At 41.8% G+C, this 27173-nt stretch overlaps 1 protein-coding gene across 1 annotated transcript in view; it reads right to left on the bottom strand.

Moving 5' to 3' along the window:
• The window catches only part of iars1 (isoleucyl-tRNA synthetase 1), a 75840-nt gene that overhangs the window by 15450 nt on the left and 33217 nt on the right, over positions 1-27173 (bottom strand). Inside the window, exons 15-24 of the mRNA XM_084063146.1 lie at positions 25965-26038; positions 25221-25415; positions 20117-20203; positions 19457-19540; positions 16008-16152; positions 14269-14389; positions 10501-10592; positions 7787-7864; positions 5076-5197; positions 482-584 (exon numbers count right to left, since the gene is read on the bottom strand). Of these exons, the coding sequence (XP_083919272.1) occupies positions 482-584; positions 5076-5197; positions 7787-7864; positions 10501-10592; positions 14269-14389; positions 16008-16152; positions 19457-19540; positions 20117-20203; positions 25221-25415; positions 25965-26038 (1101 nt within the window). The remainder of the gene's footprint in view (positions 1-481; positions 585-5075; positions 5198-7786; positions 7865-10500; positions 10593-14268; positions 14390-16007; positions 16153-19456; positions 19541-20116; positions 20204-25220; positions 25416-25964; positions 26039-27173) is intronic.

Below are 27173 nucleotides of genomic sequence, written 5' to 3'. Positions count from 1 at the left end.
GTAAATAGTGAAAACATGCCTCTTTATATCCCGTCATGTGCCGTATGCCAGAAGCTCCCAACATTTTTAGCGTGAGACCCAAAAGACAAATGTGTTGTCTCCCCGGGGATTATGAATAAACCACTTAAGCCCTATTTAATGAGAGAAAAAAGCCTATCAAGCTCACACAAAACTTCGCATTGCGACTCGTTGTGAACTTTTAGATGTTTTATTTTCACATTTTTTTAAGTTTAATTTTTTTTTCTCTCCCTGAAATTCATTTTCATTCTTGAATTCTTTTATGAAACTTTTTTGAAATATGTTTTTTAGAAATTGGGCGAAAAAAATGTACATGATCTGACCGATAAAAATGGTTGTGGGACCAAAAATTTGGTCCCAGCCCATTGTTTGGGACACACCGCCGTATGCCACTCCATAAAACCATATCAAAACACGGGGTGCACTTGGTTTACTGTATATCACGCTGAGGGTAATGACTTACCTTTACAGGTAGTGTTTTCCTGTCTCGAATCACTCTGCCCAGCTCGATCACCGACTGCATCTGGGAGACGGCGCTCTCAATGCGCTTGTCAATCAAACCCTCCCTGCACAACAGAACGGGGAAGTCAGAAGTTAAGTTGATGGACGGTGTGTTATCATCACTTTGTACGGTAGTCGACGGGGCGAGAAAGTATTAAGTATGCTTTGCTTTGACTAACAAATACAGGAATACAGACAGGGAATGAGTCAGGGCCTATGATTAAGTACACGAACCCTAGCATCCCTATTCTGGGCAACATCTGAGCATCATTACAATATGGTTATGGCCGCTTTAGAGTAAACACATGCTTCAATTCAAGAGTGGAAATGATAAAGTAACACAAAGACCTGCTTAAGAAGTAGCAACATAACAATGAGAGTACTGTACCGTACCAACAAAGTAGCTACGCTGTCTCTTCAACCTTGTTCCATTTCTAAAACCTGTGTTCCTAATTCTAAGTAGAGCTGTGTTACGCACAGCCACTGATAGGGACACATAATAGTGCAATTAGCTAGAGCTGTCTGCAACGTGTGTGTGTGTGTGTGTGTGTGTGTGTGTGTGTGTGTGTGTGTGTGTGCGTGCGTGCGTGCGTGTGTGAGAGAGAGTGTAAGTATGATTAAGGTACATCACATTGTAGTCAAAGGGACACCAGGGACAGCCAATCATTTAATGAGTTGATTGAGGCACAGCTGCTGGCACTGTCTGATTGGTGGCTGACCTTTGGGAGAGGGTGACGCTGTCACCCGGTTGTCAGTAGGTAGGAAATACAGTTAATAAAGCAGACGGGCTGAATGCTTCCACAAAGCTCAGGGAATGTGTGTCAACCAATTATTTGACTTATTTTTTGAAACCATGCAGACTCCTTTTCGTGTAACTCTGCAGATAACATTTGCAGTATACTTGTTAAAGGATGATGCAACATGGCTGAGATAATTATGTGCTGCTTCTCAGACCTTTTGAGAAAATGGGACCAGATAGAAGAGGTGACGACGTCTCAAACTAAAACAATCTAGAGTAGATTTTTAGACTTAAATTTGTTTGAATGATACAGTCGGTCTATACTAGAGCATATTTTGTTGTTCATTTGTTGTATGTACAGTATATTAGTATTGACTCTGTACTTAACGTTTTTGTTATATTGTCATTTCTCTGTGGACTGTCTTTCAGTCTTAGGCAGAGTTTCAATGACACTTTGATGCTTAAATGGATAATTGAATCATAGTGGAGCTCCAAACTGCTATGTCCTACCCAGGAAATTAACCCGGGGCTCCAACATGAGTGCCGAAATTTCTACTGCTGAGCTGAGATGGAAAGCCCATTTGGGCAGAGGAGATCTTACTCTTTGAGCTCCATGCAATACCACTTGTCAACCAGTAGTGTTCCTACCCCAAAACAGGGTGTTAAGAATAGGGAGACTACCTCAAACCACCACACCACATACTTTACCATTCAAAAGATTGGTTAAAATAACAACGCTTTAAGGAAACTTTACCCATTGATGCGCTGAGTGTGTCCATGAGGTGCACTAAATCATTGATCACTTTTATATTTTAGCAAAAAAGCAAAAATGTCATATTATTTATAATAACTCAATATTTCTTCCTGGAGGCTACAGTGTGAACAAACATGTTTGATTCTGAACAAATTGGAATTTAGCAGCATTTATTTTAGGCATTTAGCAGACGCTCTTATTTGGCAGAGGGTTTGTGTCCCTGGACTGGCTTACAGCTGGGAAATTAACACACTATGCTGATGATCAAGATGGGCCTCGAGCTGTGTTGCTCAGTTCTGTTTGTCACTCTTTGTCAGGCGCTCCCCTCTGTCAATCTCCCTCCATCCCTCCTTCAAAAAGGACAACACTGTGCCACCCCCAGATAAAAACACTAAGCAGGATAATTGATGGACCTGTGACTTTATTTAGACTTTTTAAAGATAGCTGTATATTCTGAAACTAACGAGAAGGCCGCAGGAGTGTGTGCACACACTTAAAGACAGGTTAAATAATTTGTATATTTGTACTTGCTATCCACGTTATCTATTCTAGTTGTTTTAGTAAGAGGCTGATTTTGCGTGCAGCAGTGGAAAATGCATTTTCTGTGATTCCTTTTCGTTATACCACAAGAAAGATCCTATGAGTTATATTAGCTGCACACATAATATATGGCAACTTATACCAGCAAAAAAATGCAATCATTCTTCAGAAAACAAGCAAAAATAATCCTGCTTACAATGAGGACAACTAAAGGGGACATATTGATCTTAGCAGCAAATGGCAGAATATAAAGTAGACTGAATCAGGGTAAATACAGTCTGACAAGAACACGATGCTTTGTATGCGCAGAGGTGGTTGGGGGCTGCAAGAAAGAACAACGCTGGTACTAAATGACAGCTAGCTGTCCGCAGTGCGCTGACCACATGACACAAAGCTGGACAAAACACAAAGAGAACAGCTACTGGGGGGAACACCACCAACTAGTCCATAAATCAACAGACATATTGCAGAATGAAAAGATTCTTAACTAGAAGTGTGCTCTGAGGAGCACAGGTTTCCACCAGGCCGGGTTGCCTACCCGAGCCCGCAAACTTTGGAAGGCAGTCTTAGCCAATTGGAATGGGATCTGAAAAATACCCCAGAGATAATGTGTACCGATTTCTGTAAGTTTTGGAGAAAATCTGTAGGAGTAATAGCATATAGTGTGTTTTGAGGAAAATGCACTATGGCAAAAAAATTGCCTATAAATTGCGTCATGATCTGATGAATCCAGGGAAAAACATATGTTAATTGTACGATCTACAGTTGTATGACCGACAAGCCCCACGCAGAAGGAAACTCGCAGCTATTCACATAGCTTGGCGGAGCTTGCTCCACCTCTGAGTGCATCTGTTTTCACCCCACTCGGTTTGGCATTGTGCCATCTCGTTTAGGGGTTGTGTCGATAATAGTTTTCGACGTGTACGTACAGGCGACACACGGTCCGGTCAAAACCTGTGTTGTAGCGCTGTTTTTTTTTCATTGTCCTTTATCCAAAAAACCCTCCCGTTTGTCTCGGTGTGGAGACTGTGCTTTCCCTGTAACGAGTTGTGGGAAGCTACGTTAGCCGTACGTTTTTTTTCCTCCTCGATGCGGCGGTGCCGCTTTGTTATATTCGCGGATTTGGTTGTGAGTTCCCTCCAACCTTGGCGAGTGATTTGACCAATAGTGTGTTAGCAGTGTGTGTTTTTTCACGCAACAGGTCTGTGTGTTCACTGGTAGGTCTGAGTCCTGTTGACCTAACGGTAGGGTACATTTGGTTGAGACACACAATTTCCTCCCGGTCTATTGCCACGGGCTATACGTGCGGTCGAGTGATAATATATGTATAGCGGGTCTGGGAAAATATTTTTTTTCACTGTTGTTTTTTCCACGCTTACTAGCTTCTTGTTAGTGCGTTGCTATTTTTTCCTCCCGGTCTATTGCCACGGGCTAGACGTGCAGTCAGGTGAAAACATAATACAGCGGTCTAGGAAAATATACACTGGGGTTTTTCAGTTTTTTCCCCCACGCTTCGCTAACGTTTCTCGTTGATATATTGCTAAGTGTGTTGTATCACAAGGGTGTTTGCCTGCCAGGATTGCGGTGCCTGCCTGGCCACGACGGATTTGCATGATACATGCATGCGTTGCCTTGGGTTGGAACATGCACGCATGGCTTACAAGTCCCCTTGGGACCTGCAGAAATCAGGCGCTGCATCATGTGTGGCATTTTGTGAAAAACTGACCCCTCCAGCAAACTCTGAATGCCAATCTTATTCAATCTGAATAGAGTCCGAAAAATCTGACGGAAACATCTTGATCACTTGACTACAGAGATAAGGTGTACAAATTTGGGTGATGTTTGGACAGAATCGGTAGGAGTACAGAAAACACAAAATGGTGTTAATATTGTCAGGTGGAAATTAGGAGAGTTGCATAAAGAAGTAATTCAGGGGAACAATCTTTTTGATTGTATGATCTACGGTTCAAGAGTTATAGGCCAAAACATTAATCGGACTGTTATAGCGCCACCATGAGGCCGATTAGAAAAATGTAGGGTGTGGGAATGTGCGTGCAATTGGACGCTGTGTTTATGATTTGAGGCATTTTGTTGAAAACGACGGGCCACTCCTGCAAACTTTAGAAGCCAATTTTAGCTAATTAGGATGGAATATTAAAATGTTTACAGATCCGTCTTGATCACGTGAGATAATGAGTACCGATTTGCGTGATGTTTGGAAAAAATATGAGTAATATATAGGATGTCATTTAGCAGAAATCGGCTTTTGGTGGTGCTATAACCGAAATAAATTTGGGCAGAGGTTCTGCTTTGGCCTCCAGGGAGTGAACATGCACAGTTTCACCCCGATCGGTCCAATGGTGCCGGAGTTTAGCTGCTCACACACAGACGGACACACGCATGGTCGCGAAAACATAGTCTCAGCCACGCCTTCGGCCTGGCGGAGACAATTATCCTGCTATTGGACATTTTCAGTTTTCACATCACTCGCTTAAGGGGGATTATCAAAGAGGCTGTCCCAACCTGACTTGGGGCAGCATGAGATAGTGGATGCTGCTGCTGTCCTTCTCCTCCACAGAGGCTGGGTCAATGAGGTGAACCAGGTTCTGGTACATCATCTCTGTGATGAACGGAGTGAGGGGAGCCTGAGGGACAGAAAGAAAAGCAAGAGAGAAAATTTAAAAAATGGAGAGAGCGAGATAAGGAAAGAGACAAAGAAGGAAGGAAAAAGAGGCAAAGAGAAATGGAGATTAATTATATTCCCCTTGTCTCTGTAATGAAGGGACTGAATTCTCAGGAGGATACCAAGCCAGTTCATTAAAATGCATTTGTTTTTGCGGTCTTGCAGTCGGCACAAAAGTTCAAATGCTGGTTTGCAGTAGCAAGGGTAATTTTAATGTGTTTTGTATTTCTAACACTTGTAAAGAAACGTCATTAGGTCATAAGTTCATTTGTATTGATCTAGCTTACAGAAGATCAACGTGCCCTTAGCTTGCATCTCCCCGCACGTGCAACCGGCCTCAAGTCAAAGTGTTATAAATAAAACCTCCTACAGCTCATATATTCCTCATGAACACATATACAGTATACACACAGTAAAATCTAAAGTTAATTTAACTCCGAAGAGGGGCTTATGGGTGGCATAGGGGTGAAGTTTCTGCCCACCATCACCAAAGAGACTAGGGGTCGAATCCTCCACGGTGCATCTGGCTACGACGAACGCAAATGCCTATGTTCAAACGGTGGGCAGCCAGGCGGGAAGGGAGATCTCTGTCGCTGCACTTAAGGTTGGTCAGGGCATCTGTTGAGTGGGGTGTGGAACTAGGAGGGATAGCGTGTTTTTCTGCTTTATAGCCTATTATAACCTGACACTACCAGATCCAAGAAGCTTGCTCCACACATTGTTTCACAGCTCAATACCGCCACCTCTGGCAGGGTCAGGTTAAGCCTATTAGCCTTATATTTAGGTTTGAATACCGAAGACGGTACTTTAAAGGGGCTACACCATGAATTTTAACTTTTTCTTCATTTTTGTGTGTTTTTGGTCTCCCCCACCTCTCTTCTGTTCCAACAAATACCCGACTTCGAGCATGCAGGCTTTCATAGGCTATCTGTGGTTTTTATGTAAATTGGTCTGAAAACAGTCCGTCAGATTTGTTCCCCCTGCCTACGTCACGTCTGGGAACAATTCCTCCCGTTTTTCAGTTCCAAACAAAAAAATAATAATTTTTCTTTTTTTTTTCTTTTTACTTTTTCCACACAGAACCAGGAGATACCATGCATACAAACTGGCTCAATAGCGCCCCGTGCCAAACAGGACAATGTGGTATTGCAGGTGAAAGTGCTTTATAAGCCAGAGAGAAGTTAGTTGGAATGAGTATATCTGAGGCTTGATTTAGGCTCAAACCTTTTGAAAAACGTTTGAGGGACATAAACAATATGATATTAAATATTATTATTTTTTTTTTAATTCATGGTGTAGCTCCTTTAAGTAGTCGGAAAATGGCCGAAAACTTTGGAGGATGAAATGTTTATTATGACCCTGCCTTCGACTCTCACACTAGCCTCCCCTGTGATCTCCCCCTCCGCTCGCTGCACAGCTGCAGCTGCCGCGAGCTGCGAGCATCAAGACTAGTTTGCTTCGTGTTGTTAAGAGGGGACGATCTAATATTCTTTCTGTACCTTTTTCTGCATTGTATCAAAAAAGGAAATGTAGTCTCGGTATGCGTAACAGATAGTAGTTCCGACCGTCTGGAAAAAGTAATCGATGAGTTGAAACAAACTTTTTCAACCATGTTTTAGCTCGCCAGCTAAAGTTGAATATAGACAAGTGTTCATGATCGGGAATAATAAAGATAATAATAGCCTAATAATAATAATTAATAATAATAAGCCTTCAACAGTATCTATAGCCCTTTAGCTGTATACAAACATGTGTATAATCTATAGCAGACAAACACTTATGTACAATAGTAACAGTAGTTAGGCTATAGGAATCAAAATAGTTACATCAGCATGACTAGGCCTGCTATTATGATGTTGACTACTAAGATGATGTTAATCTGTCTTCGAAATTCTGTATAATACAGAATAATAAATAATAATTATAGTCTATATAATAATAGTCTTTATTACCGAATAAGAGGTACCGTCTTCAGTATTGTATGGAATTCCAGGTACCGGGTACCGTATCCGTATCAGTTCAAATGTGAACGTTACTCATCCCTACTTGTATTACATTCTCTTTGGTAAAACTCCTCACTGTCAGGTGAAAAGAAGCAGCTGGTGACTTTATGTGTATCGGAGGAGATGTGCTCATCTACTCTACACCCTCCCACATGACCAGCTGTAGGTTTAAGCAGTGACTAAATGACTACAACGTGAGGGGAAAATTGCCAGAAGTGTCAGAATAATCACTAAATTGGGGGGAAAAGAAAAAAGAAAAAAGATGAATACTTCAAATAGTGTACAAAATGAAAATGGATCCATTTATACACACTTGTGAGTGATATGGATTTTACTGTGTAAACACGCAAACACCATTTCTCGCTCGCACATTGAAATCGCCTTTCCATTGTAAGCACACGCACACACACACACAGGTGAGAATGCAGAACGTACAGTAAGCACAAAGGATCTCTCTCTAGCATCCTCTCGAAGCCTCGCTCAAGGACGCACACAAGCACTCACAGGCACGTAACCACACACACACAAACACACACACAGTGACTCACCATCAGCCTGCACATGGAGAAGAGAACGCTGAAGAGGGTCTCGAGCGCCCACAGGCAGTCCCCAGCACCACTCTCTCCCTGCAGGGTTCACACACACGCAGATTGGCAATCAAAAACAGAATCAATATTGAGTAACACGCATAATAATAGGTAAAAAATAATATGATAATTTGGTGAAAAGAGAAACATTGGTGAAAATAGACAAACATCTTGTGAAAACAAAACAAACATCTGTAAAATTTTTGATTTATAATGTGTCATGACGCGTTGTGGGCTTGTATATCGGCTATTTTCGCTATTTGGCGTATACCAAAGTATTCAGGGCTTAAGTGGCTATGGCCACAAAATGGCTGCCACAGAAATGACCATAGAGGAGAAACAGGATGGCAACTGGAATATATTGAATTCCAAAAGACTATTAAGCCAAACATAATTTACTTAACGACTATAACCGACTTCTGAATTAATTATTCACATCTCCTGTACGTCCATACCCATGAGGCTTAGGGACATGCAAAACACGTTTCAAGGACATTTTCTGATGACAGAGAAACCACACTGGTTGAACGTTATCCCCTGCAGTTGCATCACCTGTATGTTCCTGTGGCCAGTGCTTTTAAAATCGGTAAGGACAGACACACACACACACACACACACACACACACACAAGGGCGATATTTATATGATATTGCTATCATGATATGAGACTAGAGATCGTTTGTGATTTTGGATATGGTAATATCGTGACATCGCAAAACTGTCGTTTTTTCCTGGTTTTAAAGGCTGCATTACAGTGAAGTGATGCAATTTTCTGAACATGACTAACATCATGTTGTATTATTTGCCTTTGTCCACTTAGTTCTTATATAGGTGTAGCAGGATAGGCATTGCCCTATGCCATCTCTGCGCATATTCTCCACCCACTCATCAGTGGGACGATTGCTCGCAGCATAAAGGCAGCAGGATATTTTGCCCGTGTTAGGTGTCTCCGCGATGTGTGCTTGTTTTCAGCTAAAGTTTTCTTTTACCAAAACCTGCCTGTTGGGCAGTCAGCGCAGGTATGCCTCTCCTTCTTGCTGCTGTGTGTGTGAGTGATGGCCTGCAGCATACCATGGTCATGAACTTGACTTGTTTGTTTCATTTCAGCCTCTGTGTAATCTAAATGTGCGTGTGGGTTAACCCATGAAGACCTGAGGCCGATTCTACAAATGCCTTCTAAATAAGTAGTTCTCACACTTCTCAAGATTAAAAAAAAAAAATCAAAAATAGCAGATGTACAAGCTCGCAGGGCGGCACGAAGTGACGCCCTGCGAGCTTGTATATCTGCTATTTTTGAATAGCCAACACTAAAATCTAATAAAGAATGACCCCGATGCTTTCCTGGTTTTAATGGGTTAACTGGCCGTATAGTGCAGGTTGGCTATCGTCTCTCTCCGCTGTATAAAGTACAGTGAAACAAATGGGTTTGTTTTCACTTTAGTGTTCTGCTACTGTACCACGTAGCAGCGGGCATCGCACCACTGCGCATCCTGCCCCTGGATACACGATAGGCTTGTTTGTCTGTCTTTCCGTTCTTGTCTGGTTGATCATAGAGCCATACAAACTCATGTTTGTATGTTTCTGCATTAACTCATTCACTGCCAGAGTTTTTCAGAACAGTCGGCAGCCACTGCCAGCGTTTTTGAGCATTTTTAGTATCTTTCGAGACCCACAGATTTTGTTTTCTTCCTGAGAAGACGTAAACATCAGATGTCTGGGGGTAAAGACGAGGGTCTGTTCTTTCATCCAGAAAAACAAAATTGTAACCGCGATCTTCCGCTCTTTAGTTATCGGCAGTTAAATATAGCTTGTTTTCACCAAAAAGGCAATCTGGGAAAAATCTGATAACATTAGATCGGACGGGCTGGAATTTGTTCGGATCACGTGATTTCCGGGTGTATTTTTCTTCGGGAGTCCTAGGTACACTCAAAGGTTGCGGAAGAGCACCCTCTATCGTAAACAACTGAAAACACCAAATGACAGACGATACGTCAATGGCGCTCTGAGCCTTGGATTGGAATGACTCTTCAATGGCAGTGAATGAGTTAATCATTTACACTGTACAACTAACTAAGTGAGGAGTTATATTGTGTATTCAGATGCCATATCCAAAGTATTGGATAAGAACCATTTTCTAGGTGTTGTAGTTGTCTGCACCCGTTCATACCACCCTGATGATTAAACTCTCATTAACCCATTAAGACCATTTTAGATTTCTTTGGCTATTCAAAAATAGCAGATATACAAGCTCATAGCGCGGCACCAAGTGCCGCACTACGAGCTTGTATATCTGCTATTCAAAAAAAAATCGGGAACATTTGCGCAAATCTTTGAATATATATATTTTTAAAGCGAACATTTGTAACTCAAATCTTTGCTCCTGGGGGTCCCTGGAACTAAATATTTTGAGATGGGGCCAAATACCTATCATTTTGGGGGTCCTTGACATGAAAAAGTATGAGAACAACTGATATTTTTTTCGAAAGAACTTAGGATTTGGAAGACATTTTGTAGAATCGGCCTCAGGTCTTAATGGGTTAAGTAAATATTTTGTGAAAGCACCAACAGTCTTCCCCAAGATATCAATAAACATATTTGGTTAAAAATATTGTGATTTTGTCCCCATCGCCCAGCCCTAACACACAGAAATACACGCACAGCTGTGAGCTCCTCACCTTGAGACGGCGACGGTTGGTCCTCACGTACCAGTTGGTGAGCATGTCCACAAACTTGACGAGCCGCGGCACCACAGTGTACAGACGGTATGCTGCAATCAGGGTTGGGAGGGTTACTTTTAAAAAGGAATCCCCTACAGTTACAAGTTACTTGCTAAAAAATGTAGTTAGTAACGTAATCCCGATTACTCCATTTAAAAAGTAACTATAGTTACTTTCAGTTACTTTTGGATTACTTTTAAGTAGGGATGTCCCGATCACTTTTTTTTGCTCCCGATCCGATCCCGATCTTTTGATTTTGAGTATTTGCCGATCCTGATCTTTCCCGATCCGATCTTTTCATTTTTTAAAATATTTTTAAATTATAATTTATGCATGTAGAATTTATTTTTATCATTTATTTTGTAGCAATAAAAGACAATATGTCTCAAAACACTGGCTGACAGTTGAATTATTGCCAACAAAATAAATGTTAATTAAAGAAATTAAGACAAATACTGAATCTCTGAACATTGGCTTGCAGTTATCGCACATAGCCAAAATACAATAATAATATTAGGCTTGTCATTCAGGATGGAAAATAAAGTTGTCATTTTTTTGGGGAGAAGTGGAACTTAGAAGTTATTTAAGTTTAGCGTGAGGGAGAGGGTCTACTCTGATTACTACAGCAGGGGTCCCCAAGGTTTTTTTTAGCTAAGGGAGAGATGAAGCAGGGACCCCCACTACATATTGTATAAAATTTGTGTTGCAGATTAAACCTTTTCATAGATTTCATAGATAGCTTCATAGACTTGTTTAACAGCACTGTCATCAGTGTATTTATCAGACATGTCAAACTCTCAGTACTTAGTAAAGTTAAGCCTAGGCTCTGTACTTGGTCTGCTCTTTTCCCCTCTACCTCTTCTTGTTCCCCTCAGAATATAGGGATATTAGGGTTCATGTGGTTAATGTAAATACAAGAAAAAGGTCCTATCACGCAAATATTTGGAGGACCCCCCAGACTTGATATCTACACTACAGAAAACATTCAGTTGGACATTAAACACACACACACACACACACACACACACACACACACACACACACACACACACACACACACACACACACACACACACACACACACACACACACACACACACACACACACACACACACAGAGCTGACATTAATTAGTGCTGTTGATTGCTATGTGGTCAAATGCGCATACAGGCTCAACGAGCCATCGTTAATCAGTTAGTGTTACACAGCTGACTGCCAATATGCGCATTTCTGTTGAAAACGCATCACTGACAGGCTGATGAAGGCTATACATAGACTAGATAAAATAAATAGAATATACCAAGTTACTATCAGAACCTAGTAACAATCAGAACCAAAGAAAGACACTTTAATAGATTATAGTCCCTTTAACCAAACCATCTGATCAGTTTAAGGTTAAGAGTAAAGGCTTTTATGCAGGAACAGCGCTGCAAAGAGGACGAAAAAGAGTCTGTAGTGTTGCCTAGTCTGATTATTATAAGCCACTTTGGGCTCATTTTTCTGAAGTTGCTTGTAAATAATGGTAGAACGGTTGTGAGCTTGTAGATCGTCTATTTTCAAATAGCCAACATATATAAATATGCACATTGTTTAATGGACGACATATATAGCTATGAAGTGCTTATGTGGCCTTTTATAGTCGCTTCTTTTGTGCTTGTTTTCATAGACCTATTTGCTTATTTCTCTCGCAAAGTCTGGCAACACCGCTGTTGATGCAACATTAGCAGCCTCCAGTCTGTGAGGATTTTTGACACAGAGACGCGCTGGGCTCAACTCCAATCCATTGCGGTCTGTGTGCGGACTAGTGTGCGCTCTTGCAGGTGGCTGTTTGGTGTTATAATAATTTATAACTTGTTTGTAAAATTAATGAGGGGAAGGGGAGAACGTAACCCTCCTGTAACGCCCGTTACAACACCCCCGTTACTGTAATCCAGATTACACATTTTAAAATGTACTCTAGGACGTTACCGTTACGTTTTTTTTGTACTCCGTTACGTAACGGCGTTACATGTAATCCGTTACTTCCCAACCCTGGCTGCAATGCAGGGGATTAACCACAGTCACATCAAAATCACAGTACTGACGGCTGCCATTTCTACTTAAGAGGGAGAGATGGCCTACTAAAAAAGGGTGGTACCGATGCACTGTGCAGAATTCCTGAGCCAAAAAGGTGAGTATCGTGGGTATTGAGAGAAAATCATCCTTTTTCCTTCTAACCACTTGAAACCTAGCGTCCCTATTCTGGGGGCGAACATTCTGCAGAAATAGCAGATCTAAAACCTCACAACACGTCGCACCGTGCCACCCTTCTAACAACATTTTGACTTGCTTTCTATTTTAAACACATGAACCCTAGCAACCCTATTCTGGGGCCAACATTCTAACACGAAAATATAAGAAGTTCACAATGTGTCGAAACGCGATGTGTTGTGAGCTTGTAGATTGTCTGTTTTCGGCAAAGAGATTTGGTGTAGAGAGAAAAAAGGAGCGGGCCTGGTATACCTGGGGACTCCAGTCAACAAAGTATAGGGTATCAGTGGTTAATGTCAGAAGCATCAACACACAATCAGTGTGTGTGTGTGTGTGTGTGTGTGTGTGTGTGTGTGTGTGTGTGTGTGTGTTAGCCTGGTTCCGGACGAATCTGCCTTTGCAAAATTGCATTGCACTTTGTGATATTGTCTGGCCACGCGAGGCTGTGTGTGTGTGTGTGTGTGTGTGTGTGTGTGTGTGTGTGTGTGTGTGTGTGTGTGTGTGTGTGTGTGTGTGTGTGTGTGTGTGTGTGTGTGTGTGTGTGTGTGTGCGCGTGCGAGAGAGAATGTCAGCATGTTAGAGCATCTGTCTGTGGGCTATATGTAATTAAATTCAAATGAGCTTCCTTGGCATTAAATACTTTAGCATCTATTGCCAACGTGAAAACAACACAATGTTAATGCAATAATATTGGCAATAAAAGATAATCGTGAGAATAAAGAAGAAACTTTTTGCACACCTGAAAAAGATTAGTTTTTGGCAGGTGTGCAGAACAAAGAAAAAAAAGAAACATTATGTTGGAGCGTGAAGGACTACTGCACCCTGCCGTAGCATCCAAAATTCTACAACTTAACAACTTTCAACCTGGCATCCCAGTTTGGGGTCATTACAAGCGGAAATATCAAGAATATTTAACATTCAAGAATGGTTTATTGTTTATTTCAGATGCCCATTAGTCATTGCCTCAGCAGCGACATTTTTTCCTGGGGTCAAACAGTACAATTAAAATTAGACTGGTTAACGCAACTGTTGCAACATTAATGCCTGAAGAAGATCAACGACTGAAACTTTGCATTACATTTTAGAGGTAATCTGCGAGCAATGCCAGTGTGTGCAACTCCTTGCCTTCACCCTTCAATAAAACTCATTGAAGTGATCAAGTGATTCAATGTCATAAGAATGATGATTGGGGTTTGGATCCGGAGCAGGATCCAACATTGAGGAACAGGAACCGTTTCTGGAGTCAGTTTTATCCCACTGTCAGAGTTGGTACGCTGACTTAACGTCTGCTATACAATTAGACTACGGTGATTCTCAAACTTTTTTAATTTAAAGCACCATCATAACTCATTGTTACAGACCTTTAAGGGTCCATTTGGAACCCCCTATAGGAATCGTTAAAGGGAACCGTAAAGAGGTAATCGTTAAGGGACAGGTATCGTTAAAATCCCAACGCTAATGATGATGATGACTCACCGTCCATCTCCTCCTTGAAGAACTGCATGAGAGACTGTGTGAAGGACTGGATCCATTTATCCATGATGTTATCACTCTGCTTTGCTGTGTTCTCATTGTACAGGAACTGGACGTCCTGCTCCTTAATGGCCACACACACACAAATGTTTTGCACATACACACAAAAAAGGAGTATATTGTACAAGACATACAATAACATCTTTCTTACATACCAGATTGATAGAGCTACTTTTTTAAATCTGTTTTATCTCTGTTGATATCTCTTTTTACGTGATACTTTGACTTTTGTAAAATGCATTTTTTGGTTGTTTTTAGTATTTCTTTGTGATATTTTCTATTGTTGTTAATGTATATTATTGTCTTGGACCCCAGGAAGTTACGTTAAGGCATCAGCTAATGGGGATCCGTATAAATTAACAGATAAACAAATATTGTCCCACGGGTGAAGTTGCTTTTCTGCATTCACCGAACAGATGGTTTGCTCAGATGAGCGCTCGACAGGGAGCTGTTAACTGTCTTGTTTGTTGTTGTTGCTGTTTTTCTTCTTTTCTGTGTGTGGTGGTTCGGCTTGTATAAGTGTACATGTTGAGAAGACAGTACATGTATAGACAATATGTGTGACAATATAGACAATACCCTGATATGGTTTGTATTGGTGTTATAAGAACTCAAATGAAAATTAAGCTCAGGGACACTTAGGCACATAGATGGGTGAGCAGAGGGTCAAAACCATGACCTTCTGATTACTGGACGGCCACTCTATCCATTCGGGCATGGCCACATATGCTCACACACACACACACACACACACACACACACACACACACACACACACACACACACACACACACACACACACACACACACACACACACACACACACACACACACACACACACACAGGTATACTGTACATATACATTATACATAACACATACAGCATGTATACACCCACACACAAGCAAGCAGGCAGGCATGTCACAGGTGACGTAGCAAAATGACTGTGCTTGTGTGTAGACACACAAGACAAGTGTATCACTGGGTAATGCTTATTAAAGAATGAAATACTGCAGTCCGTGCATGGCGCTTTTGTCTGTACTGCACAGGGAATTACAGGAGGAATACCCTGGGGTGTGAGTTTATATGCTGTGTCGAGGTGCTCCGATCGATCACCGATTTAAATCGGCCTATTTTCACTCCAAATGACTCGATCGGTGATCGGCAATCATATGTATAGTATAATATCGCTTTGCATCTTCTTTGTGACAGGACTAGACATGCTTTCCCACCCACACACACACACACACGGGAACAGTTTTGACATATAATCATTTTAGAAATATTCAAATTTTCCGTTTACACACAAGATCGGCATCGGCCGATCGTGAGAGGAAAAAATCGGTGCTCGGGCCCCAAAAACCTGATTGGAGCAACCCTAGCTGTGTGTGTGTGTGCATGCAAAACATTCATGTATGGTGGTGGTGTATCATATCGTCCCTATCGGGTGTCCAAAACTGTTCCTTTTTTTATGATTTTAAAAACAGCGGAAAATAGCGAAAACAGACGATCTACAAGCTCACAACGCGACGCTTCGCAATGTGTTGTGAGCTTTTAGATCGGCTATTTTCACTACTTTTGCATGATGAAGTAGAGCGTAAATTTACAAAAATACATAAAAAGTTGAAATACAGATATATGAGGTTTCTGCCTGACAACAGCGACGATGTGTACGTTTGTACCTTGTCCAGCCGATGCACATTCTGCACCAGGAAGCGATAGGCGTTGTACCAGGGCAGGAACACGTCCTTCAGCACGTCACGGACGCCATCCTCCTTAAAACGTAGGTTCTCCGCTCTGACTACTGGAGAGTTTATCAGATACAGTCTGCAGGGACACGTAAGGTTAGAGAGTGGTTAGAGAGAGACAGAGAGACAGTGTGTGAGACAGTGTGTGTGTGTGTGTGTGTGTGTGTGTGTGTGTGTGTGTGTGTGTGTGTGTGTGTGTGTGTGAGAGAGAGAGACTGTGTGTGTGTGTGTGTGTGTGTGTGTGTGTGTGTGTGTGTGTGTGTGTGTGTGTGTGTGTGTGTGTGTGTGTGTGTGTGTGTGTGTGTGTGTGTGTGTGTGTGTGTGTGTGTGTGTGTGTGACTGTGTGTGTGCGTGCGCGGGTGCGACCCGAGCGTGTATACAATGTCTGTGAGGAAGATGTCTGAACGAGTTGAGTCTGTGAGTGTTTGGAGGAGAGCATAGGGAAATATAGAAGCAGGGCAGTAGTTAGCATAAACCTTGCCAAGCTGAGCTTGCCCTAGTTGCACATTACGAAAGTTGTAAAAAAAAAATGAAGTACAGGAGCACACAAGGAGCAGCGAGGAGAGTTTAGTTTGCACCTAGATGCAAAGAGTTAAAAGTTGCCGCTGAGAGTAGAACTTCATTAATTAAGAGATATACTGGCATACGACTTGAGGGGGGAAACAGAACTCAGGCTATGCGTGGCACTTTGCCTGATGGTCGGTAACTGTTTGTTGTTGGCACCACAGGTATATGCACAGTAATTGCTAGGAAAGGCAATTGCAGTTATTTTGTGCCGGTATGAATTCAAGCAATAATGTGGATGGGTTTAAGCCTCTTATTGACTCTGTGCCGTCAACTCAGGGAACTCTGCCAAGGCTAAACTGTTTGAGGTAAGAGGAGAATAACAGAACAACAAAGGCTCCCTAACACCTTGCATCCAAATCAATGACAATATCACCAACTCCCAAAATGTCAGTCTCTTGTTGACCATTAGAGGCGCTTTCTCTCTACAAACCCACACCACTAATGGAGACCAGTGATTCTTAACATGACAATATAAACCAACACCACTAATAGAGACCAGTGATCATTAACGTGACAATATAAACCAACACCACTAATAGAGACCAGTGATTCTTAACATAACAATATAAACCAACAGCGCAAATAGAGACCAGTGATACTTAACATAACAATATCCAACACCACTAAATAGAGAGACAAGTGTTTCTCAACATAACAGCGTCACTCTAATACAGAAATATTAGTTTGTAACCTTTTGTAGTAAAACCTTTTTTTCCTCCCTTGTCTTTCCTTTCCTCCACATGGATAACTGAACAACATTTGATGCTACGTTTAACCGTTCTGTGTGGAGAGGTTTTATTTAAGGGTTCTTAAAGGCAGAGAGAGAAATAAATACCAGGAGAGAATATGCCCTGACCTGACACTCTTCAATTCAGGTCATGAATTTACCATGAGCTGAAGCTCAGTGCATGAATCACTAGACCACAGCACAGTATTGCCGAATACAGTCTACTGAAAATAAAACATAAGAATACTGATGACATTATGTAATCTAGAAAAAGGAATGTTTCTTCCACTGTGTGTATATTATGTATATATACTGTCAGTAGACTTTTCTTTAATATAGGGCTTTGTTGAATACTCAGTTCTAATTGGTCAAAAAAGGCATTCTGTGGTCTGATATTTCGGAAATAGCAGACCACAGTTCTGCCTCTCTTTACGTTGCTATGGAAGTAGAAGCTTATGGGCTAATAAAATCTTTTGAAAATGTTATATTTGGTTTCAAATTATTGAATTTGTTCATAACTATGTAATAAACAGGATAAGGTACAGAGGGGGACCACCTAACTGTACCTTATCGATTACAAGGACACTGTTGAGCCCCCCCAAAAAGTGTGATGCTGTCCAAATACTTATGCAACGCACTGCTGTACTGTTATGTAATGTATTTAGCATGAGGATATTGCACATTGATGCCTTCCAGGCAAGATGGGGCACCGCTCCTCTCCTGAAATGACTGCATCAGTGTGTTTGGAGCATATGGTGCAAGTGGATGGTGCTTTATTCATTAAGCCATATGGCCACGCCACCCCTATGGCCTCGGGCCACTGAAGAATATGTATGAGAAGAGAAAAATGTGCAAAAAAAGTGCATGTGCCACTAGGAGGGTCGTATCTGCTGAAAGCACAGGTACCCGTCAAGATCTGGAGCGTCTGTCAGTCCCTCCCACGATAATGATATCAGTGTCGCGTCGGGTGAAATCTCTTACAGTATGTCCAACACCGTTTGTTTATTATTAAAAAAGAAATTAGTGTTTCACAAATTTTCACAAATTTCGTGAAACACTTTTGTATGATGAAGTACAGTAAGGCATTACACAAAAAAAACATGAATGGACATATGAGGTTTCTGCCCGACAGTGACGTTGGCCGAGTTAAACCTGCGCTCCATGACTTATTTTTGGAATAAAACATTTTATCTGAAGGTGGTAGGCAGGCATGCAATGCTCATTTGGTATGTTCTTGCACTCTATTTCAATGACGTGACGCGCACGTCGCTTAACACCTACACTGCAAGTCCCACACAATGGACAATTGATATCCATCTAGGCTTATTCCTATGTTAATTCGCTAGGTGTGAGTCGGGGAGACTATGAAAACTTTGTTGAGGTGCGAATTTAAAGTAGTTTTAAATCTATGCGTGTGCCTGCGTGTGCTCCTGGTCAAATAGGTTCCGGCACGGCGTGCAAGGCCGTCCAGTGAGCATTGCACCCCTGGTGGTAGGAAGAGTATGCTAATAAAATAGAACTACAACGGTGGTTGGAGGTGGTCTCACTGCTCCTGTGGTCGGGTAGGACTACTACTGGTAGGCAAGAGGTATTGCATGAAGCTCAAAGAGTAACATCTCGCCTTCCTAAATGAGCTTTCCGTTATAGCTCGGGAGTAGACAATTCGTCACTGAGAACCAAGTTCGATTCTCGGGTAGGACATGAGCCTTGCGGATTGCAGATTTAACACACAACTACACAGTAAAAGTCCTTAGTGTTAATGTAACTCTGAAGAGTGTACAAATGGAATCAAATGGACTTATAACAGTTGTAAGGGTCCGTTTGGTTACATTTTTACACTCCTCAGAGATCAAATTAATAGTATTTTACTGTGCACACAAGCACAGGAACATAGTAAATGGATAGGCGCATGGGTAATGCACGCACAAATTCCCCCATATGCAACCACACACAGGCTGTTCACAAGCATATGTACAAACAAGGATCCGTACGCAAGCGTGCGCACACACACACACACACACACACACACACACACACACACACACACACACAACACACAACACACAACACACACACACACACAGCTGACCTGAGGGCATCTGCTCCATAGCTCTTCACTATCAGTCCTGGATCTGGGTAGTTCTTCTTGCGCTTGCTCATTTTCTGTCCATCGCTAAAGGGATGAAAACACACATGAGACACAAACACACACGCATGCAAGTGTACGCGTGAGAAACCATACATTTGCAATTCAAATGAGCCAAGTTCTTCCAGGTCATCAGGCCTGGGAGCATGCTGGCTAGAACAGTGGTGGGGTTTGACCCTCCGGGGCTTGGGGAGGAGCAGCCCTGTATGACAGCCAACACTAAGGGCTTAAGAGACACAGTTGGATACAGCATGACCACGGAAACTGATTGAAGTGATTAAACAAACAACACAACAAATACAAACAGGACGAGGGGGTGCGGGGGGGCTGAATAGAAGGATCAAGGAAAATGTAATGATAAAAGAAAAGAGGAAAATTACCATGGGAGATACACAGTGCCAAAGGAGATGAGAGGAAGGATAAGAAGAGTTAACATATAAGATGCTCTAGAAGAATATCAAAAAATAAAGTTGAATGACCAACAGAAGACGGCTTCTGAATCTGATCAATAAAGAACATGTACCGGGTGGCCGACGAAAGAAGACTGAAAGGAAATAATTAGAAGGGGGAGAGGGAGGGTAGAGGTAAAGTGAAGCCACTAACCTCGCCAGCACCAGTCCATTGACGATGACATTCTTGAATGGCGGCTTCCCAAACAGAGCCGTGGACAGCACCAACAGGGTATAGAACCTATGGATCATAGAAATTAGGAAGTCAGGGGCACACCTACAGTAGCACAAAAAAACACAATGTGCAGCGATGAAGGGTAAAGGTTATAGTCCTTGAGCTCGCATCGATCGTTCTAAACATGCATTACAATTCTCTTGTACCCCTCTGGCTATACAATGAATTCTGTAGCATCCTACTCAGTCAATATAAGTAAATAGAAGAGACATAGATCAACATCAACAACCTAGTGCCGCTGAACACCACGTCGTGATTTGAGTGGCTTCGCCCACAAACCTCCCACATAGTACCAGCTTCAACAAGACTGGACAGGGAGGCCCAGTGCTCAAAATTTGGAATGTCTCATTGTCCTGGGGACAACAAAATAGCAGTTGGTACATACAAATACAGTGTCTGGGACAATTCTGGGACAGCGGAGAAATGTATCATTACAAATGTAATTATTATGCTTAGGGTTAGGGTTAGGGTTAACCAGTCGAAATTTACAGAAGGGGGGGTATGGAGGAAATATATGTGCCCTAATTTAAAATGCCATGACCCTCCCTCTGAATGGGAAAAAAAATCGATGACCCTCCCCAAGTGATAAAAAAAAAAAGAATGACCCCCCCCTAAAAATATCAATGACATTTACCTCAGTAAAATGATGTCTATTATACCCTAATCTTATTCCTAACCTTAACTTCGAGTAAATAAATTGACCGCAAGAAGTAACGTTGCATCGCGGAAAAGTACTGACTGGAGTGGGATTCGATCCCGCATACTACGGAGCGCACGGATCCACAGTCCGACGATTTACACAAAAGCTACCCATCCTGATAGAAGGAACGAGTTTTCAGAAAGAGTTGATTTTAGCACCGCCCGTCTGGGTTTTTCAAAGTAGCGCTCAGCACTGCTCGCGACGCATCATCAATAGAGAACACTTGCTGTCTAATATATCATATAGATATCATGCCCAACATGTATTGTATTGTGAAATTCTTGACACCCCTAACCCTCCCCATCAAATACAACATGACATTTAAAACTGATATGTCCAATGTTTTGCTTTTCACATTGATTAGAGAACCATGCACGTGCACACTATAGACATGAAAGGGGGCTTGAGCCCCTGCCCTTTTACCCCTTGGTAAAAAAGGTGCCCTCTCCAGACCATGAATGCAGCATTTATTATGGTGAAAAATAAATGGTGAAAAAAACGCAAATGCCCTACTCGAAGGCAGCATTCAAGGCTAAGAGATGTGCCGTTTCTTACTCTCTAAACGCCGCATCTCCAGTAAAGCTTGAGTATACTAATCAAGCGCTGTGTCACGCACAGAATTATAGCCGATCTACAAGCTCACAATGCGTCCCAGCACCAAGCATTGTGAGCTTGTAGATCGTCTATTTTCGGTACGCGATACAGCGCGCAACGAAGTGTCCAATCGAAACCTATAACCCTGCCGGGCGCACGCACTCACATGTCCATTGTCCATTCAACAAGAGCAGACTCACACAGAGAAGCGCAGACAATCAGTGATCCGTCTTATTTTGAGACAGATACAGTAGGTACTTGTGGATGAAAAATAATTATACTGTTCATATCCTCTCGCTCTTTATCTAATATAGATTAAAAAAAAAACTCGCAGATGTATTTTATCGATTTTAACATGTACGAGAGTCTTATCTACCTACCACCCCCCAGATTGCTGTGAAATGTCAGCTCCAAAGACCGTACTTCTCCCAACATGTACAAATGCTAAATGTTAACTCGGTGTAAGGCGTGTTTGTGCCATGTATTAGTCCATATCTTTCAATAAATAAGTGTTTTGATCCCGTCTGTGGCCAATTCTGTCGGAGGTTCCCAATGGGCGGTGGTGACGGGGCGCATCTGGTGAAATCCGGAATTACACTCAATGTAAACAGGAAGTAAACGAGGGAGGAAAATGGCGTTCGGCCACAGACGGGAACAAAACACCTATTTATTGGAAAATATGGACTAATACATTACACAAATACAACGGACACCAAGTTAACATTTGGGGCAAGCGGGTAAGTACATTATATTTAGCATTTGTACATGTTTGGAGAAGTACGGGCTTTGGAGCTGACATTTCAGGGCAATCTGGGGGGGTGGGGTGGTAGATACAACTCTCGTAGAGTTATAAAAGGATTTCAAAATCGATAAAATACATCTGCGAGAGTCTTTATCTAAGGCTACTTAAATACTTAATATTTAGAACATTGCTGTAGTCAGTCTTGCTAAATGCACTGTAGACAGTAGTGGTAGCAGAATGGATTTTGCTTAATTGTTCAAACACGATCGTCAAGACGCTGAATAGATTTGACTGGGTCGTTCACACTCGCAGTGCGTTGATGGCTTGTTAATGACTGTCATGGATTCTAAATAGACCACGGTGTTACTTGATTTGAATTCTTTGTATCATTTGAAATAGAGAGGGGAAAATTAGCTGACCCTCCCTTAGACCAAAATTAAAAAGGCATGACCCTCCCCTATTTTCCTCCATACCCCCCCTTCTCTAAATTTCGACTGGTCCCTTATACATCAATCTGGTGTTCAAATTCGAAAAATGTGAGATGGTAGCGGCACGAGCTCTACTCTACGTCACACAAGAGCGTACACACAAAATCAATCATAGAGAGAGTGTGTTCATAAAACTGTGTGTACGCATAAAGACATAACTATAATATGGTTATGTGTATATATTATATATATGTGTATACCGGTATATTATATACACATTCTTTTAATGGGGCGGCCGTAGTGGATAGAGCAAGGTTTCCGTTAGCCGGTGACATTGTATATATGGTCATTGGCCGATTAAAATCTTAATTGACCATTAAATATTTTGAGTTAATTTGTGAAGTATTTATTATTATTATTATTATTATTTGGATATTAAATAAAGTAACATTATACTACATAGATTTACAACCATTGAAATCATATTTTCTATGAGCATAAATGATCTGGCAAATCATCAGTGTGGTTTAGCCTACTGCCCTCCTGTGCTGTGCAATAGACACAACACAGACACACACAGGCTGCATCGCAGCAGTATCTACAATGAAGGATAAAGCCAAGGCGTCATCTTCAGATATATACTCATACCACAGCTCAAGATTTTACAACATGCCACACAAAATGACTCAAAATGACTCAATTCGTTGCAATGAGCGAGTTGCAACAATCTGTAAAAGCCTCCGACTTTGGAACCGACGTGGATATAAAAGCACAGTGACTGTCAAGGAGAGAGTGTTATTGGAGCATAGTGATGGAACAACTTGGTGACACATTGCAGGCAAGTTACTTCCTTAGCAATCTGGGAACCCATCGCCAAATGAAAAGGAAAAACAGCGCCCTCTGCGGTTTTTACTATCTCAGTTGGCTCTTTGAGGAAGTCGACGTAGCACACGTGCGCAAGGAAACCGGGGTTTTGGTCTGCCTTCAGCCTTTCAATTCCGGTGGTGCGACTATGTTTTCATTCCCACAAACATATATTTCTACACTGAACACTAACACCACTTCTCCCAGAGAACATGGATCGTTTTGGTTATACGCCCACTTGTTTCTATGATGAAAGAGCAAGTTAAAATGTGAATATCTTTCCGTGGTTTTGTCTACTCCGAGGACGCTATTGTTAAATGAGTTTCGGTTTGTTTCGAGTGGGGAAGGATCGGCGGACACGTAAATCCCGCCCTCTACATTTGATTGGGTAAAGTGCGGCCTGCTTCCTGATCTGGCACGCCCACTTGTAGGCCAGTGCGTACGCGATATGACGAACCCCCCCGACAGATTCAAACGCAGAGCAGAATCTGTTATTGAGAGATTACTTCCTTAGCATCATGAAACAATAAACATGACAGTAACAAAAAAGAAAGCCGGCTACTAAAGGTTTGAATGAGATGCAAAGCACAAAACATGTTCAAACCTAGTTGTTTTATACTCTGCATCATGGTGTCGCATACCAAAACGAGCAGATCTACATGCCTACATCACTTGAAGGCTTGTAGATCTATTGATATCTTGTAGATATATCACTCGGAGTCGTCTGTCCTGACTACTTCTTGTTCTTTTTGGCAAGCAACACCTCTGCATGAGTAGATCAAATATGCTTTAGGAAACGAGGGTTGCGCTGTAGCGAACACACACGTATGTACAGTATATGCAAACACGCACATGGCGTGTGTACTACAATATGGCTGATACCTTTTCTGGTCGTAGAAACAGAAACTTGTCGATCATGTTGGCCAGAAAAATGCCTAGCGGAAACCGAGATCGCCTGGTAACCAACAGGTCACCAGTTTACCTGTCGAGGTGTCCCTGAGGAAGATGTTTAACTCCAGACCAAGTGCTCCATCTGAGCAGCCATCGGTTGGGTGAAGCTGAAACTGAATTAACCCCACAGATCTAAATCCCTTTCAATTTTGTTTTTACGAATCTTTGTGGAACTGCCGGTGGCCATATGCCTGGCCTGCATAAATGGATATATAGAATTCATCCTTAAACATCCATTTGCATATTGATGATACTTGTGCCCACTTTAATACTCATTAGACCTGTCAGTGAGTAGAATGGCAAAGAGGAAGTGCAATTTCACAGCTCGCCCTTACCATACCACGATGGGATGGTCAGCTGACATTACGTATGGCTGTGAATATTTATAGCTCCAGTACCATTACTTCATTACATGCACATGTAATCCATCATTGCAGTGATATCTCAGTCATCATTATTAAAATGTCAGAAGGATGATCAATGATTCATGTGTAGCGCTCATGTTGAAACAGACTTTACAACAGCTTCAAAACTTAGAATACATTTGTGGTGGCTAAGTAATATTTTATATTTTATTTATGATTGTCTGAACTCACAAATACTGTGTTTTATACTGTGATTATATTCAAATAGAATATATCTTCCTTGGGAAAAAAAGTGACCCTCTATACTGTAGCTTGTGTATTTTACCACTGGCTCTAGGATGTCTGGCAAGTGTCATAGCTAACTTCCATTTATGCTTACCATCCTCTGGTCTGGTCAATGCCCTCAGCAATGAAGTCAGCAGGGAAAGTGTCCTCGAACTCCTTCCTGTTTTCAAAAGGGTAGTGAGCCTGGGCGTAGGGCATGCTGCCGCTTTCAAACCAGCAGTCAAACACCTCCGTTACCCTACGCAGCTCACCCTTACCACACCGCGATGGGATGGTCAGGTGGTCAATGCTGGAAAAAAACAGAGGAGGACCAGGAGAGAGGGGAGCGAGAGGTCAGGATGAGAGCGAGTGCATTGAGCCAGCAACCACAGTCCAGGCCAACGTTTTATACCATTAGCTATTTCCTAATTATATCACTAACATTTATTGTCACGCAAGGCAATGTAAAAAGTGGGTGTTCATTTTCATACATATTTGATCAAATACAGTCAAATTAATTCTACCCCACCCCCCCGGTATATCTTTAAAAGGATTTGATTCCAAGGAACTGGACGAACTGACGACTATAGACAGGGGAGTGTAACCTCCTCCTTCCCAAACAATTAAAGAAAGCCAGCTCCAAGAATGTGATTAAAGGTAATTGGAGGATCAGGAAAGTGATCTTCCAGAACCCCTGTCCGTTTAAGACTGACAACACACGAATGACACAGGCACTGACTGCTCACACGCAGACTTGACATAAGTGTGCCTCACACACAAGCGGAACCAATCTAATGAAGGAAATCTGTCCACACAACACACACACACACACACACACAAGAGGCTGTCGATGTCTCACCTCTCTCGATGTAGATCAGTTACTTTGACTCCCGTCAGCTCCTCCAGTTCTCCCATGGATCCTATACACACCACCTGAACAACACACACACACACACACACACACACACACACACACACATACACACACCAATTTAAAGAGTCCAAATCTAAAACACTGCTATTTTCTCATGGTTTATTATCACAGACTCAAGCCCACAGGGCTGAAATCCAATTTATTTTTGTCCTAGTTTAGATTTATTAGATGGTTAAGCGCCGAAGAGTTAATTGGTGCCAACTCTCATCACCGTCTCAGTGTTTTCCCAGCCTTTCATCACATTCATTGTTTCACCATGTTCCTTTGGAGATAAACAAATTAAAATGATTTATTCAAATTCATTTCTATGCATCAGATAAACAGCTAAATTAGTGTTTAACTGCAGAATGTCCGTCAGGCCCACGACTACAGTCAACAGTGTGACCAGTTCCTTGGGCTGGACAACATGGAAAACATCAAATATTACCATATCTTTGACCAGATACCTCCATATCGATATTGTGACGATAACATATATCGTTGCTGTCGGGCAGAAACCTTGTATCTCCATATTTCAACATTTTATGTTGTTTCGTAAATGACTGCCCTAGTCTATCATACAGGAGCGTCGCACAAAAGTAGTGAAAATCCGGGAAAAAAGCCGATCTACATACTCACAACTAGGGATTGACCGATATGACTTTTTCATGGCCGATACCGATATATTAGTGATCAAAGAGGCCGATAGCCGATAAGCATTTAATACAAATTTAAATAAATTGTGTGAAAATGTACAGTCAGTAACACAAAACAAAGCGTTCTTTAAATGCATTTAAGAATATGTATCAACTTGAAAAAACTTGATACAAGTGCAGGGAGCGCTTATATTTAACAGCATTTCTTATAAACTGAACTGAAAATTTTCAATAATAAAAACGAATAAAAAAAATCACAACGAGCACGATGACACATCAAAAACGTAGCCAGGAAGACCCGGGAATTGAACTTATCAATTCAAAGACGGCCGCTCTACTGTACCTTCTGAGCCAATGCATTTTATATACACTACTGTGGTGTGCTCATCATGCAACAGAATATGTGCATGGTCTGTGCGTGCACGGTGCGAGCATGCGCGTGCAAGCGCGCACGCATGCGTGTGGGAGTGACAAATAAATTAAATGATCAAAAGAAAAG

Source organism: Gymnoscopelus microlampas (genome assembly GCF_963454915.1).
Source record: "Gymnoscopelus microlampas genome assembly, chromosome: 7".
NCBI lineage: Eukaryota > Metazoa > Chordata > Actinopteri > Myctophiformes > Myctophidae > Gymnoscopelus > Gymnoscopelus microlampas.
Note: the sequence above shows the minus strand (reverse complement) of the source record. Positions and strands in the feature narration are given on the sequence as shown.